This window comes from Calonectris borealis, unplaced genomic scaffold, assembly GCF_964195595.1.
Source record: "Calonectris borealis unplaced genomic scaffold, bCalBor7.hap1.2 HAP1_SCAFFOLD_77, whole genome shotgun sequence".
Classification (NCBI taxonomy): domain Eukaryota; kingdom Metazoa; phylum Chordata; class Aves; order Procellariiformes; family Procellariidae; genus Calonectris; species Calonectris borealis.
In genome coordinates this window covers 43,101-57,881 of record NW_027441478.1, presented here as the reverse complement: position 1 = coordinate 57,881, position 14,781 = coordinate 43,101, and the positions used below count along the sequence as shown (strand labels likewise).

At 49.1% G+C, this 14,781-nt stretch overlaps 1 protein-coding gene across 13 annotated transcripts in view; it reads left to right on the top strand.

The window, feature by feature from the left end:
• LOC142076656 (uncharacterized) overlaps positions 1-14,781 on the top strand; it is a 30,958-nt gene that overhangs the window by 8,292 nt on the left and 7,885 nt on the right. For 2 of the 13 annotated variants that reach the window (XM_075138971.1, XM_075138965.1), the window contains exons 2-3: positions 1,435-1,546; positions 1,734-1,932. In XM_075138971.1, the coding sequence (XP_074995072.1) occupies positions 1,905-1,932 (28 nt within the window). In that variant the 5' untranslated portion in view covers positions 1,435-1,546; positions 1,734-1,904. Of the gene's footprint in view, positions 1-429; positions 482-1,047; positions 1,240-1,434; positions 1,547-1,733; positions 1,933-4,935; positions 5,225-5,757; positions 6,187-7,545; positions 7,614-13,365; positions 13,505-14,781 lie in introns of those variants that run through there. The other 11 variants (XM_075138972.1, XM_075138969.1, XM_075138961.1 and 8 more) reach the window with 10 other exon arrangements.

Here is a 14,781-nt window from a genome sequence, read left to right as displayed (position 1 = left end):
GTCTCTGGTGGTCGGTAGGGTAGTGAACTCTTCATGAACTTATTTCCTCTTTACCTTATAGGGTCGCAATTTGTCCCTGAGCCATGCTTGGACCACGTCTGTTTATAGTTTCCATAGCTAAAATTAATTATCACTACTTCTAAAACACACACCTGTTAGTTACCTAACTTCTAAGCAACAAGTCTTCATTGTTTAAAATTACAGAAGCGAGCAATATAGAATCCACAACAAACTAAACTATCTATCACCATAGTGTTCTTAAATTAAAACATATACATCTTGATCTCCTCCAATCAAACACCCACTCAGTAGCTTCATCATTCTGGTTTCTTATTAACTGGTCTTTTAACCCAGTTCTGGGTGAGGGCTATACACAGGATGATAACACTTTGAAGATTAATGTTGATTAAGATTAACATTAACACTTAGGCTGGCTGGGTTAAGTTGGTTTACTGCACAGTTGGTTGAATGGAGGAAAACAGTAAGCTCCGCTATTGCCTTTGGCGTTTTCTCTTTACTGTGTAGCTCGTTTAAGTTATCTTCTCATGACCTGGCAAGCAGAAGCTTTGGCTTCATTCTAGGCCTTGGTCTAACAGTCACGAAAATCAATGTTGGAAGTCTTTCTGAGGTTTGGTTCAGGCCCCTATATGCATTTTATAAAAGTGCTTCTTGGCCACTGTTTAACTTTTTACATGGGTTTGTTTTCGTTTATCTTGAGTGTTGAAACTCTGAAAGGGGCCGATGAGTTGCCCTCGCTCAGTTTGCTCCCTCCCCTTCGGGGAGTGCGGTTAATGTTTGCTTCTTGGCTTTGCAGAGAACAAAATCCATTAATACACCACCTCACTTGAATTGCTCTTGTTGGGAACCGATTAGAAGCTTATTGCTGCCTCATCTCGCAAATGGCATGCGTTCTGGTTCTCATTTGTTGAGCAGCCTGTCGGCTTGTCAAATGACTCCGCAGAACAATTCGATTACTCCAAGCAGCGATGCTGATACGAAGAGCTTACGTACTTCACTGCTAGCGATTCTGTGCTTTTCCCTCTGCAGGCGGGAAAGGTGATTCCTGAGTGGGCTGTGGCTTTAACCAGGGAGGGCAAAGCTGCTTCTCTGTGTATTTCCTTTCCGCCTCTTCCCTTAGCCCCTCCCCTCCCTTCCCCTCTGTGAGGCTGGTTTTGTGGTGTGCCTTCACTGGTGGAACGAGCTCCCACACGAAACGGAGGGAAGGAGGAAAGGGGCAAGGTGAGAGGTGTCGCAGTCCTTAGTTTGTAGATTTAATACCTAGGCCCTATTCCGAAAATACGGCACGTATGTGGGTCAGTGGTCCCTGCAGATTTTTATTATTTATAGCCATTTCTATAAATACAGGACTTCATAGAGCGGGTTCACAGGGTGCTGTGCTGCTTGTAAACGGAATCGTTTTTATCCTTGCTACAGTCTGGAGGTGGCAAGTGCCAGCTGACAGATTAAGACGGAAATGAAAGCGAGCAATACACATGCGACGGTGATCCTGCCACAAGGCAGATCTGTTAGAGAGAACGAGTGCAAGGTAAGGAGCATCATGCTGCATTTATTGCTAAACGTATGTTTTCATTTCATTCCAACTAGAAAGTAAATCAAGATATTTAAGGATTATTTACTGTACCAAATCCTCTTGCAAGCAGTGCACTCTGTTGCCCTGTGGATAGTCTAATGTCATGACTGGCATGACTGGTAATTTTCCTTTTCTTTTCTAGTGGAAGGATGCATTTATGAAGGCAAAGGCGGGGTACAAGCGGTGCCCCACAACAAACCGACCTGTGAAGACCCAGACATCCGCTGTTACAAACAGGAAAAAGCTATGGGCCTTGGCTTCAGACTCTGCAAAAGATTGACCAAGCCCGAGGAAAGTGACAAAAAGTGAAGCAATGCCACAGCGTCACTTCGGGATGGCAGGTGAGATTTCCATCCATGTTCCTCAAAGGTAGCAGCCTCGTTTTGTTTGAGGATGCGGCGCTGGAATCGAACTGCAAGACCAGTTTTCTTTACTGCACATGGTAGTGTAATGCAAATACCATTCGTGTCCCAGATTAAGTTGCCAAGGCTCTAGTTAAACCTCTGCATAACAACCTAAAATTGTCCTTAGCGCATGATTGCTTTCAAGAGTCGAGTCGAGATATGTGGCGTATCATAACCCATACCCCATGTGGGGTCTAGATTTGATGGATTTTTAATTCAGGCTTATCTGCTGTTAGAGATTTTCATTTTCTAGTCAAAAAGGAAGATGCTGATTGTGTGCATTCTTTTTCTCTTTCATGGAGTGTCGTACTATGTTTAGTAATTTGCTGTTTACAAAAATAATTTATGGGTGTCTGTGAAGTTGGGGGCGTTCTTGTGGATGAATGTAGCAGTGGAGCTCACTTTTTGTATTTAAATCAAGAGAAGCATAATTTAATTTCACATAAAACGTGCTCTTTTGCCCATTATGCCGTGGAGGGTTGGATTTCTAAGCTAAATACTGGCAGCTTAAGAACCTAGCAGTCAAGGTAGAAAATAAGTTTTCCCCCACCACCCTTTTTTCTTTTTTTTTTCTTCTTTGCGTTTTAAAGTTTCTAATCTTATAAACACTGATGTCTCTGAAACTTTGTCATGTCCCACCTAGTTTATGACAAGTGTGTGGCAGATAGGACTTTTCTGCGTGGTGAGATCGTGAGCTGGAGAGTGGAAAATGGTTTTATGGAACAAGTGTAAAAGGATAAAGATGGATAAAAAGGCTTGTACACCTTTTTGCCAGTTTAGTGGTATGAAAATTCCTGTGATTAAATTCCTTCTGGCTATGAAGGAGCTGCGAAATGTGATCAAAAGAAAGTTTTTCGTGCTATATGGATATGATATATGGGAGACGAGTTCTAAAAATCTCAAGCCCCTTCCTTCATCCCGTTCTGCTTTTTCTGTCCGAGGAGTAACTTTTATGCTCCTAAAGGTTTATTGACTTAACAGGAAGAACAAGTAGTAGGTCTTGGTCTGGCTGGCTGCTGTCCCCCACCGCTCCTGCTGGGATATCCAACTGTAGAGCTTCTGAGTACAGAGAGATCTTGAATCAACACCTGCCAAAGCAGAGGACAGAGAACTTAAGAATTCATTAGAAACTCATCTAATCCGTTGTTTTATCTAGAGCGCCGTTCATTTCTGAAGAAGGCCCTCTTTTGTGCTACAGGTGGGTTTTGGTTGGTTTTTTTTTCTAATTATTAATTAATTTAGTTCCTGCAGACTGAGTCAGTGAGCACAGTAATTCACAGGGTCTCAGTCCAGTCCTCACGCCAATGAAGGCTGGCTGTTTCATGAGTATAACAATAGCCCATAAAATAACGACAGCTTCTGACAGAGATGTTGGCAGCATCTAAAGCATGGCAAGTCTGCCGTGCCAAATGGATTCCTGTTTTGTCCCCTATATACCAGTTCGTGGTAAATATGTTTTGTTGTATTCTTCTCCCCTCGACTTCACGTGATAGTTCAATCCAAGTCTGACCCTTCTATCCAGTACAACCTCTTTTAAAACCCAGGCTGCGTGCTAACTGATGAACGAAAATGTAGCTGAGCAAGCGTAGAAATGCAGCAGACTGTCTTGCATCTTCAAGGCAGATCGCTTCCTTAGGAGAGGGATTATAGGATTCCAGAATAAATCCAGGAAATCTGTTTTGCTTGTTGGTAGTTGTTAATCCTGTCTTGATTGCTTTCTACATATTCCATTTCATTTTGGAAGATATAATAGAGAGAGAGTAAGATCTTCCTTTCTTTTCCTTTAGTCCCACACAGGCCATCTCTCTCCTTTATTTTTGGCATTCCAATAGTAACCACCCCACTTTTCAGTTTCTCACGTTGACCTATGATTGTGTCAAGAACCTGAGGTGTGGCACCAGCACTGGGCTTCTGACCTGCAGACCCGCTAGTGGTGTCCCTGCTCATCCAGCCAGGAAGTTGTAACTGAGCATGTTTTTCTCATGACGTGGCTCACCTGTGATACGTGAGGGCGTAAGGCAAAGACAAGCGCTGTTTGCAGGTGAGCGTGACCATTGCAGCATCTACCCTCAGAGCTACAGAGCTAAGTGGGCAACAGCTTTCCTCGGCAAATGTGCAAGATTGCCAATACTTTCACATTTCTGCATCAGAAGAAAAGCATCTGGCCAAAAAGCTCTTTAGTGAGGCAAAGGGTGGAAAAAAGACACTTCCTGGAGGAGCCAATACCCTGACAGAGATGCAATTTTTATGTTTAGAAAGAAGCTTCATTCTGCACCCAGGTGAAAGTTAATTGAAACTGGTACCTGCTGGCCGCCTTTCTGCTTAGGTCTTCCTCAGTTCTTTCTTTCCTCCGACTGAAGAATTGCAGTGATGAACGAGCCAGCCTGCTGAGTTTCTAACCAGACCAATCCTAACAAAGAATGTCATTCCCAGGTAGTGAGGTGGTTGTAAGCTTCATCAATAGTAAAAGCTGTTGAGATAGTCACGAATCATCTCCCATTCTGCAAGTCAAATTCTTGACTGTTTTCTCACTACTGTTGATTTAACTATAACGGGCTTTAAAAGAGCACTTAAAATTCGTAATTTTCGTACCCGTAAGTTCTTGGTGCCATAACAGAAACGTTGTGCTGAGAAGGCAGTGTAAACATATGGCAATGTTTGTATATGTTGTGTGTTTGTGTATATGTGGTGCCGTCGACAACGCCTGAGGGACAGGATGCTATCCAGAGGGACCTGGACAAGCTCGAGAAGTGGGCCCGTGTGAACCTCGTGACGTTCAACAAGGCCAAGTGCAGGGTCCTGCACCTGGGTCGGGGCAACCCCCGGTATCAATACAGGCTGGGGGATGAAGGGATTGAGAGCAGCCCTGCCGAGAAGGTCTCGGGGGTACTGGTGGACGAAAAGCTGACAAGAATTTTAGAGCCCTAAGCTGGGTGTTCTTCAGGTGGCCAAAACTGAGGAGGGGGAAGAAGACCTACAGGTAGCTAAAGGGAAGCACAGGAGAGCAGCTGGGAGCCAACAGTGTGATGTGGGCATAAGGAAGTGCTCCACTGCAGTGTGTCAGGCAAAGTATTTTCAGGAACTGTGGAGAAGAGCTAATGCCATTGCACAGAGCCCAGCTCATCTGACGGGGTTGCTCTGCTGGTCCTTCACGTACAAGAAAGATGAACTCCCCCTGGAATAACTGGAGAGGAGAGCTGCAGGGATTGCTGGGACATGGGAGATGGAGGTGCGTGATGGCATCAGGAGTTCTTGATTTGCTTCGGCTAGAAAAGCAAGTGGGAGAAGAGTGGGGTGACTCCTGTAAATGCAGAAGAGGGAAATACCATTTAGGGAGAGCAGTTACTAAGCCTGAAGGTGTGGGTACCAGAGAAAATGCGTGCCGCCTGGCCCTGAGTAAATTTAAGCTGAAAACTGGAAGAAAACTCTTTAAGGCTTAGAAGGTTTGGGTTCTGCAACAGCCTTCCAGTGGAAATAAAGAAAGTAGAAAGCACCCAGCCAACCCCTTATTGCTTAACATGGAGTTCAGTGAGTTTATGATGGGCCCGGAGATCTCTTCCAATCTCTCCTTCCTCCAAATTAACTGCCTCTTCAGGCATTGTCTTTCAAGATATGTGTTCCCTGTTCACTTTTTAATTGCTCTCCTGTCCTCTTGTTTGAAGGACTGAACTGTTGCTGATCGAGTATTTTGATGGCAAAAAGTGCTATGCTGGCAGGATCGCTTCACTTGTGGGTTGTGCGTAGGTGCTTGCTGACCCTTCCCATTTTCTGTCCCCATTTCTGTCCCCATCACTTCTTGTTACTAGATCCTTTGATAGTGCCTTGTCTCTTTGCAGACGCTTAATACCTTTTGTTCCCTTTTTTATTTAAAAGAAAGAAATCTAAAACTAAAAAAACCAAACACCCCCCCCCCCCTTCTACCTGTTTGTCACAGTAAGGGAAACAATTAATTCCAGTTGAACATTGGGTTTGAAGCCAGATGCTCTTTAGGCTGTATTCTTAAGATAATGAGCCACTCTTCTATGCTAGAGTTAGTGGATGAGCTTGGTTTATTCATATTGCTTTCTTCTGCTTCTGTTTACTGCTGCTCTAAGAGAGTACTGAAAAAACCTACCCCGCGTATGTTAGCGTGAGGTGCTGTCTGAGGGAAAACTTGTGGCAGCACCTGTGGTATTGAATTAAACAGCACCGGTGAGTGTTCCCGTGAACTGGATCTTGATCATCTGCAGTGCTAAATCGCTTGGAGGTTTACAGGTACAGGTTTGTCCCACGTCAGCTGGAAAGCTCCGCAAATTCCTCGGCACCACTCACGAGTGGGAATGGGCCAGGGGATTTCCCCGTGGGCATTTTGGATGCAGTTACCCTGCATCCAAATTTTGCACAACAAAACGCAACCAAATGGACAAGGGTAATTGTGCCAGTTGGCCTCCATTCCAGGGAATGGTCCCGGGCACGTGTAATTTATGGTTGTAGAGAGAGTTTTTGTATAGTTCCGGGAAAGGAAATTGGAAAACGTGAGTGCATGCTTAGTGAGACCTGGGGAAGGTTACTTATCTTTGGTGTCTGATCATTAGTGAAGTTGGTGTCTCAGCAATACAGCGAGGATAACGCTTCCCTTTCTCTCACACTGTGGCTGTTGTGCGAGACGTTTGGGCCACAGACTGTCTCCCTCTCTCTAGATGACACTCTGTTAAATTGGGCCCCTGCATTGCTTCCAAGGCACTCCCCCAAAACCAGACATTTAGTCTTCATAACGATGAAGAGCAACCACCGTTCTGAGTGGAAAAGCCACTCCCTGAGTCGTGCAGTGCCAGTGTTCGTTGCTTTCTCTTCTTGTCATTTTCTGAGCTCCTGAAGTGCAGGAAGGCTGGAGGCGAGAAGCTGTCAGCATCAAATACTCGGAGGAAGAACATTTATATCTGCATTTTACTTTCCTCAATTATAGACTGTATTGGCAGGGCAACAAGTAGGCAGGCAGGTTGCCTGGCCAGTGCCTGTGCGGTTCTGGCACAGAGGATCAAGCGCTTTGTGCTTCAGAGCTGTCAGGCTGGCACTTTTCACCACTCAATGCAGCTCTAGATTAAAGCTAAATGAAAATAGAAATTTTGCTTCAGAGCTTGACCGTGTCATTTTGTTCCATCCTTTTACTTGTTCAGTGGCTACGGAAGGGAGCCACTCCCTTGGTAGGAGCATCCACTGAGTTATGAACATGCGTGATATCAGAGCATCTTTGTGTATATTTACGCATGAGATCATTACAGCTGCTGTTTTAAAGATCTCTGTAGTACATGAAACCTTTGGCAGTAAAATTGTAAATCCACGCAATGGTGTGTTAAGCACACAAATCCAATTAAATCCTTTAAAGAGCCTTGAAAGCCTCTCCCAGAGAGTACAGAAATGGTTATTTGTGATTCTCTTGAGCTGCCTTTTATGGCAGCTTGCTTAGAGTGTCTGTGGCAAGTAGTCTTCTGGGGGCTTAACGCTGCAAATGGTAGGTTCTTTAAACAAGCAAATGGATAAACTTAAGACTTGGTTTTACTCTTTTAACAGCTCCTACCCAAATGGGAGGCCTGAGTAGGCCGCTTTTAGCAGGGGAACATGCCCTGACTGCGCAAGAGGTAAGGAACTCTCTTCTCTCCCTTACCGCGAGCCCTCAGTTTAAAGAGAGCTCTGAAGAGGAATGTTTGACCAGTGGGAAGTGAAATTTAAGATACACACCTCAGGTGGGACGGAAGTGTGAGGCCTGTGGCGGTCACGGACGCTTCTGTCCTGGGCTGTGAGCTGTGCAAATGCCAGCAGAAAGCTCTGGGAACGCTTTGTGCATAGGCCAAAGCGTTCCTGCTGCTACCCCAAGTGTCGCCAGCCCGAGCCCTCACATCTGGAGACCGATGTTTCACGCCAGCAGGCCAGGGGAAGGTAGAGTTGCCTCCCCTCCGACACGAGGCTGCCACGCTTTGGAGCAGGCATGCTCTGGGGGGGGGTCAGACCAGGTGTCTTTGCTGTCTTCTGGCCTTCATGTGGTTCTCATGCTCCTGGACAGCCCCATGTCTGCTGACAGTCTTTCATAAATGGGGATTTGGAGAAGTGGAAGTTGTTTCTCCCTCCTGGTGGGAGCACGCACCGGGGCTTTGTTGCCAGAGAAGCAAGTGGGGAGCGCTCCTGGTTGGATGCAGCTCCCTTGGCAGATGCTTGTGCTCGTCTCTCGGCCCCGAGGTCTGATTTGTGCCTTCCCCCCACCCCAGCTGTGCTGCCGGCTCTTGTGAAATGGGGGTACCGAGGGCAGATGGTTTTACCACAGCCAGGAAGTTCCAGTCAACCCGTCAGGGAGGTTTTCTTCCTGGTTCTTGCAGTTACAGATTTTCAAACAACCCAGCAAAGAAGTTTTCCAAGGAAACGTGACCAAGGGAAGTGCAGGGTTGAGCTCTGATTGCTCTCTGTGTGGATTGTGTCTGTCCCTGTCCTCAGCCAGGCACGCAGGATCTTTCAGATGAGGAACAGGACTATTCCAGGCTGAAGCGAGCAATCAGGATCCCAGCTGTGTTTTGTTTAAGGCCATCAGGTGGAAGTGTGCGGTTGGAGCTTTCTTGGTCGCTTACCCTTTGATTTCAGTGCTGTCCTCAAGTCCGAATCTTGCAGTGTTTTTGCTGAGGACTAAAAATGAAAGGGATAAAGCAGATCGTCCTCACGCACCTACGCACCTTCCCCCCAGCTCAAGGTGAACAGACAAAATCTCTGGGCTACGTTGTTTTATTAAACGTGTATCAGATATGCAGCATCAGGGGAGTTGTGTACAGCAAATGGCTGCAGGTGCCTGGGGCTTGACCAGCGTCACCTGGAAGGGAAAAAGGAAAAAAGGTGACCGTGGGGACTTGTGACCACGTATATTTATTTGTAATTTCTCATTGTACATTGCTGTATGCGTGCTTTGGAACATTTAGCGCTCAATACTTCCTCCTGTCCTCCCCCTCTTCCTCCTCCTGATCGTCTTCCTGCACCTCCTGTTCCTACTCCTCTTCATTGTCATCCTGTTACCCTCCTTCTCCTCCTTCTGTCTGTCCTCCTGTTTGTCGTTGCTGTAGTTGTCCTCATCCTCCTCCTCTTCCTCCCCCTTCCTCCCACTCGTCCCCAACTTCATCCTAATCCTCCTTCTCCTGTTAGTCATCCTTGTTCTCCTGTCATCCTCTTGCTCATCCTCTTCCTGTTTCTCCTCCTTCTTCTCCTCTTCCCCCCCGCCTCCTCCACCGCCTCCTCTTTGTTCTGTTCCTCTTCATCCTGTATGTCATCCTCCTTTCCTTCTCTTCGTCTTCCTCCTCCTCATATTCCCTTTCCTCTTCATTCTCCTTCTCCTTTTCCTTCCTCCTTCTCCTCCTCCTGCCCCTCTACCTCCTCCTCCTCATCATCCTCTTCCTCCTCTTTTTTTCTCTTCTTTCTCATGTTTGTCCTCCTCGTGTCCTGTATCTTGTTCCTCTATCTTCTGTTCCCCCTCCTGCTCATCCTTCTTCTCTTCCTATTCTTCCTCCTGCTCCTAGTCCTGTGCCACGTGTTCCTCTTCTGACTGTTCCTCGTGTTCCTCCTGTATCTCTTCTTTCTCCTCCTCTGGCTCCTCCTCATGTTCTTCCTCTTCCTTCTTTTTTTCTCTTCTTCCTCCTTGTTCTCATTCTCTTTCTATGTTCCGTGTCCTCTTCACCCCCTTCCTCCTCCTCCACCTGCCATCCACCAGTTCATCCCGTTTGTCGTCCTTCTTTTTCTCCTCCTCCTGTTTGTCCTCCTGTTAATTCTCTGTGACGTGGTCATCACAACCTGGTTGGTTGGGTGCCTGGGACTCAGTGATAGGTAAAGGGATTCCCCAGGTAGAAATGGGTTTCCATATGTCCTTTTCTCATGTCAACGTGAGAAAAACAACAGACTGACAGTGGGGGTTTTAAAGGGTTTGTGGGTTGGAGAGAGCAGGAAAATGGGCTCATTCCACCGGGCATCGGGTGGGTACCTGCCCAATATTAAAGCGTCTTTATGTAAGTGCTGCTAGTTTTGGGTCTGTAGGGCAGGTGGAAGACCCAGGCAACTCCGTGAGGTTCACACCATTCCCGTGCAATTTTATGTGTTGTATCAAGGCGGAAAACTTCTGCCCTGCAAGAGAGGAAGGTGCCATTTGTCATTTCCTCCACAAATTAGCCCTTGGAGGAGAAGAGGGGAAAAGTGCTGCTGGACTTTATAGACGGTGCTCTGTGTGCTGCTGCACTTCCCTGTTCTGTGGCAGGGTCATCAGAACCGGGTTGGCCGGGTGCCTGGGACCTTCAAGGCCTGTAAGGAGGGAAGAAGTCAGCCAGGCACCCGGGAAACTTGAGGACGATAGGGAGAGGGAGAAGTCGTCTGCCTGGTGCACAGGACCTTCAGGGCCTGATGAGGAGGGCAAAGGGGACTGCTAGGTGACCAGCTCGGTCACAGGGCATGGCTCTTTGCCTCATAAAATGGGGTTCGTTATGCTAACCATATTACCAGGGGTCAGGAGCAGGGGGGACCGGTCACAAGTGCAATTGTTAGTTGCCTTTCTGAAGTACTGGGGTGGCAGCAATGCAGGGCTCAAATACCAGGTTAGGCTCGAGGCCACTCTTGTTCTCCTGGTTCTCCCAGGCAAAAGACAGGTGGAGACGTAGCCCTGCCTGCAGCTTTTCTGAAGGGAGTGCAGCAGCTCTTACCAGTTGCCAAGGCACGGGGTGGCTCCAGCCCCTACAGCCTCGGAGTCAGTATCAACTGTGCTGGCTCCAGCTTCAAAGGCTCAGGTGTTGGCCAGGGACTCAGGTCATTGGGCGAAACATTCATTTCCTCAGTTAACTCTGCTTTTCCGTCTGCAGAAATGGCTGTAGATTCACCGAACCAAACACCGTTTTTCAAGTGGGCACTTCTGTCTGTAAACCGTACTCCTAAAGTATTACTGGGGTCGAAAGGGGGAGAGCATCTTGCATAGGAGAGGATGGCGCATCGCTCTCATATTCTTGAGGCAGTCCTACTCGAGTTATGCTTTCAGTGGGAGCCCTTCCTGAACGATCATTTCCTGGGGGTACAGCGCGATGATGGAGGTAAAGTGTCCCGCGCCGAATGGTAGGCTTCTGGGGCACCCCTGGGGCAATTCTCGGCCTTCGAGGACAACTTTCAGGATGGGGAGAGGATGTCACGAAAAAAATGACACTGCCGTATGAGCTACAGATACTTCAGCCAGCAGTGACATAAACACATGCACAAGCCAGGTTCCCGCGCCGGCCGTACGAGCTACACAGCCACCAGTGACATCAGAGCAGCACCTAGGCCAAGTTCCCGCACCTCCTAGATCAGCTAGTCAGCCAGCCACGACATCACAAGCCCCTGCACAAGCCAGATCCCCACACCTGCCCTATCAGGAACTGTGCCACAAGTGACATAATCGCATCCACAAGCCGGGTTCCGCGCCTGCCCTATCAAGTACTAAGCCAGCAGTGACATCAGCACCTGCACAAGCCAGGTTCCTGCGCTTGCCATATGAGATCCATAGTCACCAGTGACATCAAAACAGCAGCGTCAGCCTGGTTCCCGTGCCTGCCATAACAGCTCGTCAGCCACCCGTGACATCACAAGCACCAGCACGAGCCAGGTCCCCGCACCTGTGCCACTAGCTGATATGGCAAGCGTGGGAACCCGGCTTGTGCAGGTGTTGATGTCACTTGTGGCCCAGTTCCTGATGGGGAGGCATGGGAACTTTGCTTCTGCAGGTGCTTGTGATGTCACGGGTGGCTGACTAGCTGATAGGGTAGGTGTGGGAACCTGTCTTGTTGAAGTGCTTGAGAGGTCACTGGTGTTTGAGTAGCTGATTGGGCAGGTGGGGATTGGGGGTAAAAGGGTAAGGGGGACCCTCCCGTTGAGGAACCTCGTGACTCAAGGGGAGGGTCTCCCTTGCCCTTTTCATAGAATCATAGAATCATTAAGGTTGGAAAAGACCTCTAAGATCATCGAGTCCAACCATCAACCCAACACCACCATACCCACTACACCATGTCCCTAAGCGCCTCATCCACACGTCTTTTAAATACTTCCAGGGATGGTGACTCCACCACTTCCCTGGGCAGCCTGTTCCAAGGCCTGACCACTCTTTCAGTAAAGAAATTTCTCCTAATGTCCAGCCTAACCTCCCTTGGCACAACTTGAGGCCGTTTCCTCTCGTCCTATCACTAGTTACTTGGGAGAAGAGACCAACACCCACCTCACTACAACCTCCTTTCAAGTAGTTGTAGAGCACGATGAGGTCTCCCCTCAGCCTCCTCTTCTCCAGACTAAACAACCCCAGTTCCCTCAGCCGCTCCTCATAAGACTTGTGCTCCAGGCCCTTCACCAGCTTCGTTGCCCTTCTCTGGACACGCTCCAGCACCTCCTTGTCCTTCTTGTAGTGAGGGGCCCAAAACTGAACACAGGATTTGAGGTGCGGCCTCACCAGTGCCGAGTACAGGGGCACGATCACCTCCCTGCTCCTGCTGGCCACACTATTTCTGATACAGGCCAGGATGCCGTTGGCCGCCTTGGCCACCTGGGCACACTGCTGGCTCATGTTCAGCTGTCGACCAGCACCCCCAGGTCCTTTTCCTCCGGGCAGCTGTCCAGCCACTCTTCCCCAAGCCTGTAGAGTTGCCTGGGGTTGTTGTGGCCGAAGTGCAGGACCCAGCACTCGGCCTTGTTGAACCTCATACAGTTGGCCTCAGCCCATCGATCCAGCCTGTCCAGGTCCCCCTGCAGAGCCTTCCTACCCTCAAGCAGATCAACACTCCCGCCCAGCTTGGTGTCGTCTGCCAACTTACTGAGGGAGCACTCGATCCCCTCGTCCAGATCGTTGATAAAGATATTGAACAGGACCGGCCCCAGTACTGAGCCCTGGGGAACACCGCTCGTGACCGGCCGCCAACTGGATTTAACTCCGTTGACCACAACTCTCTGGGCTCGGCCGTCCAGCCAGTTTTTTACCCAGCGAAGAGTGCACCTGTCTAGGCCGTGAGCCGCCAGCTTCTCTAGGAGAATGCTGTGGGAGACAGTGTCAAAGGCCTTACTGAAGTCCAGGTAGACCACATCCACTGCCTTTCCCTCATCCACCAGGCGGGTCACCTGGTCATTTTATCCTCAGTCTCTGTACAAATCATTCCAACGCAACTCTGACACGATTTTCTCTGTGTATACTTAATCCATGTAATGAGTAATAGAGTGAACCTTGCCATCGAACTCTGTTAAGTCACGTTTCTATAAATTTCTGTTAAAATCACCTTTTGCCGATCTCTTTGTCAGTGATCTTCCAAGCGGCCTTCAAACTACTCATTCATGACAGGAGGCACCGCCTGGTTGTCACTTGTCTTGCAGGAACAGGATTGAACAGCAGAAGGGAGGCAGGACGAGAGGACCCATGAGGTCAAAAAGCACATCAGACAGCTGGGACAGTCACGATGAGAGCAGAGGGAGAAGGAGGTGCAGGGGACCCGGCTGGGACAATGCTTCCGAGGTGACATCTGCCACACAAACACAGAGACAGACAGGGGCGTTGGGAGGTGGTGGCGTGGGTGAGAAAGGTGCCTGGGGGAGAGGGGAGCACGGGGAGATGGTGGAAAAGCCGGGGTGTTGGCAGTGAGGACACTCCTGCTGTGCAGGTGCTTGTGATGTCACTTGTGGCTGAGTGGGTGTTAGGGCAGGAGCAGGCCCCTGCTTTGTGCTGCTGCTTGTGATATTCCCAGGTAGTTGATAGGGCAGGAGAAAGACCCTGGCTTCTGCAGCTGCTTATGTTGTCGCTGATGGCTGAGTAGCTGATAGGCCAGGAGCATGTGCACTTGGTTGTGATGTCACCGGTGGCTTTGTAGCAGTTACAGCAGGAGCATGCAGCTGGCTCGTGCAGGTGCTTCTGATGTCATAGGTGGCTGAGTAGGCGGTAGGTTAGGAACAGGCCCCTGGCTTGTGCTGGTGCTGGTGTTGTCATAGGTGGTTGCGGAGGTGTGAGGCCAGGGGCCAGCCCCTGGCTTGTGCAGATTCTTGCGATGTCATAGGTGGATGAGTAGGTGATAGGGTAGGAGGAGGCACGTGGCTTGTTCATGTGCTTGTGAGGTCATATGTGCCTGAGTAGGTGATAGGGCAGGAGCCGGAACATTCTACGTGCAGCTGCTTATGGTGTCGCAAGTGCCTGAGTAGTTGATATGGCAGGAGCAAGCTCCTGGCCTGCGCAGGTACTTGTGGTGTCACAGGTGGCTGAGTAGTGATGGGGCAGGAGCAGGACCTGGCTTGTACAGCTGCTTCTGATGTCACTGGTGTGTAAGGAGCTGTTTGGGTATGAATGAACACCTGGCTTGTGCAGGCGCTTGTGATGTTAGCGGTGGCGCTGCAGCTCTTGGGGCAGGAGCATGCAGCTGGCTTCTCCAGCTTCTTGTGATGTCACATGTGCCTGAGGAGGTGAGAGGGCAGAAGCAGGCACCTGGCTTCTTGTTTCAGGAATTACGCAGCCGCCACCACGGTCTCATGGTAGGAATTATGCGGGTGCCACCTCAACAGGGCTCGGCCCTAGGTTCCTGCTCGCAGAAGACAAGTCGCCAATCTGCTGAGTAAATAAGTGGTTTATTTATCTGACATGCAGAGCAGCTCGAGCTGGGTGCCTCCAAGGAGGGACCCCTACTGCAGATCGCAGACCCCTTACAGAGAGATTTCCCGAAACGTACTACCCCTCACCCGATCCCCAAGTCCAATCACTTAATTCTGGTCGGTGGTCTCTTGATTTCATACTGGTGTTCCTGGTCG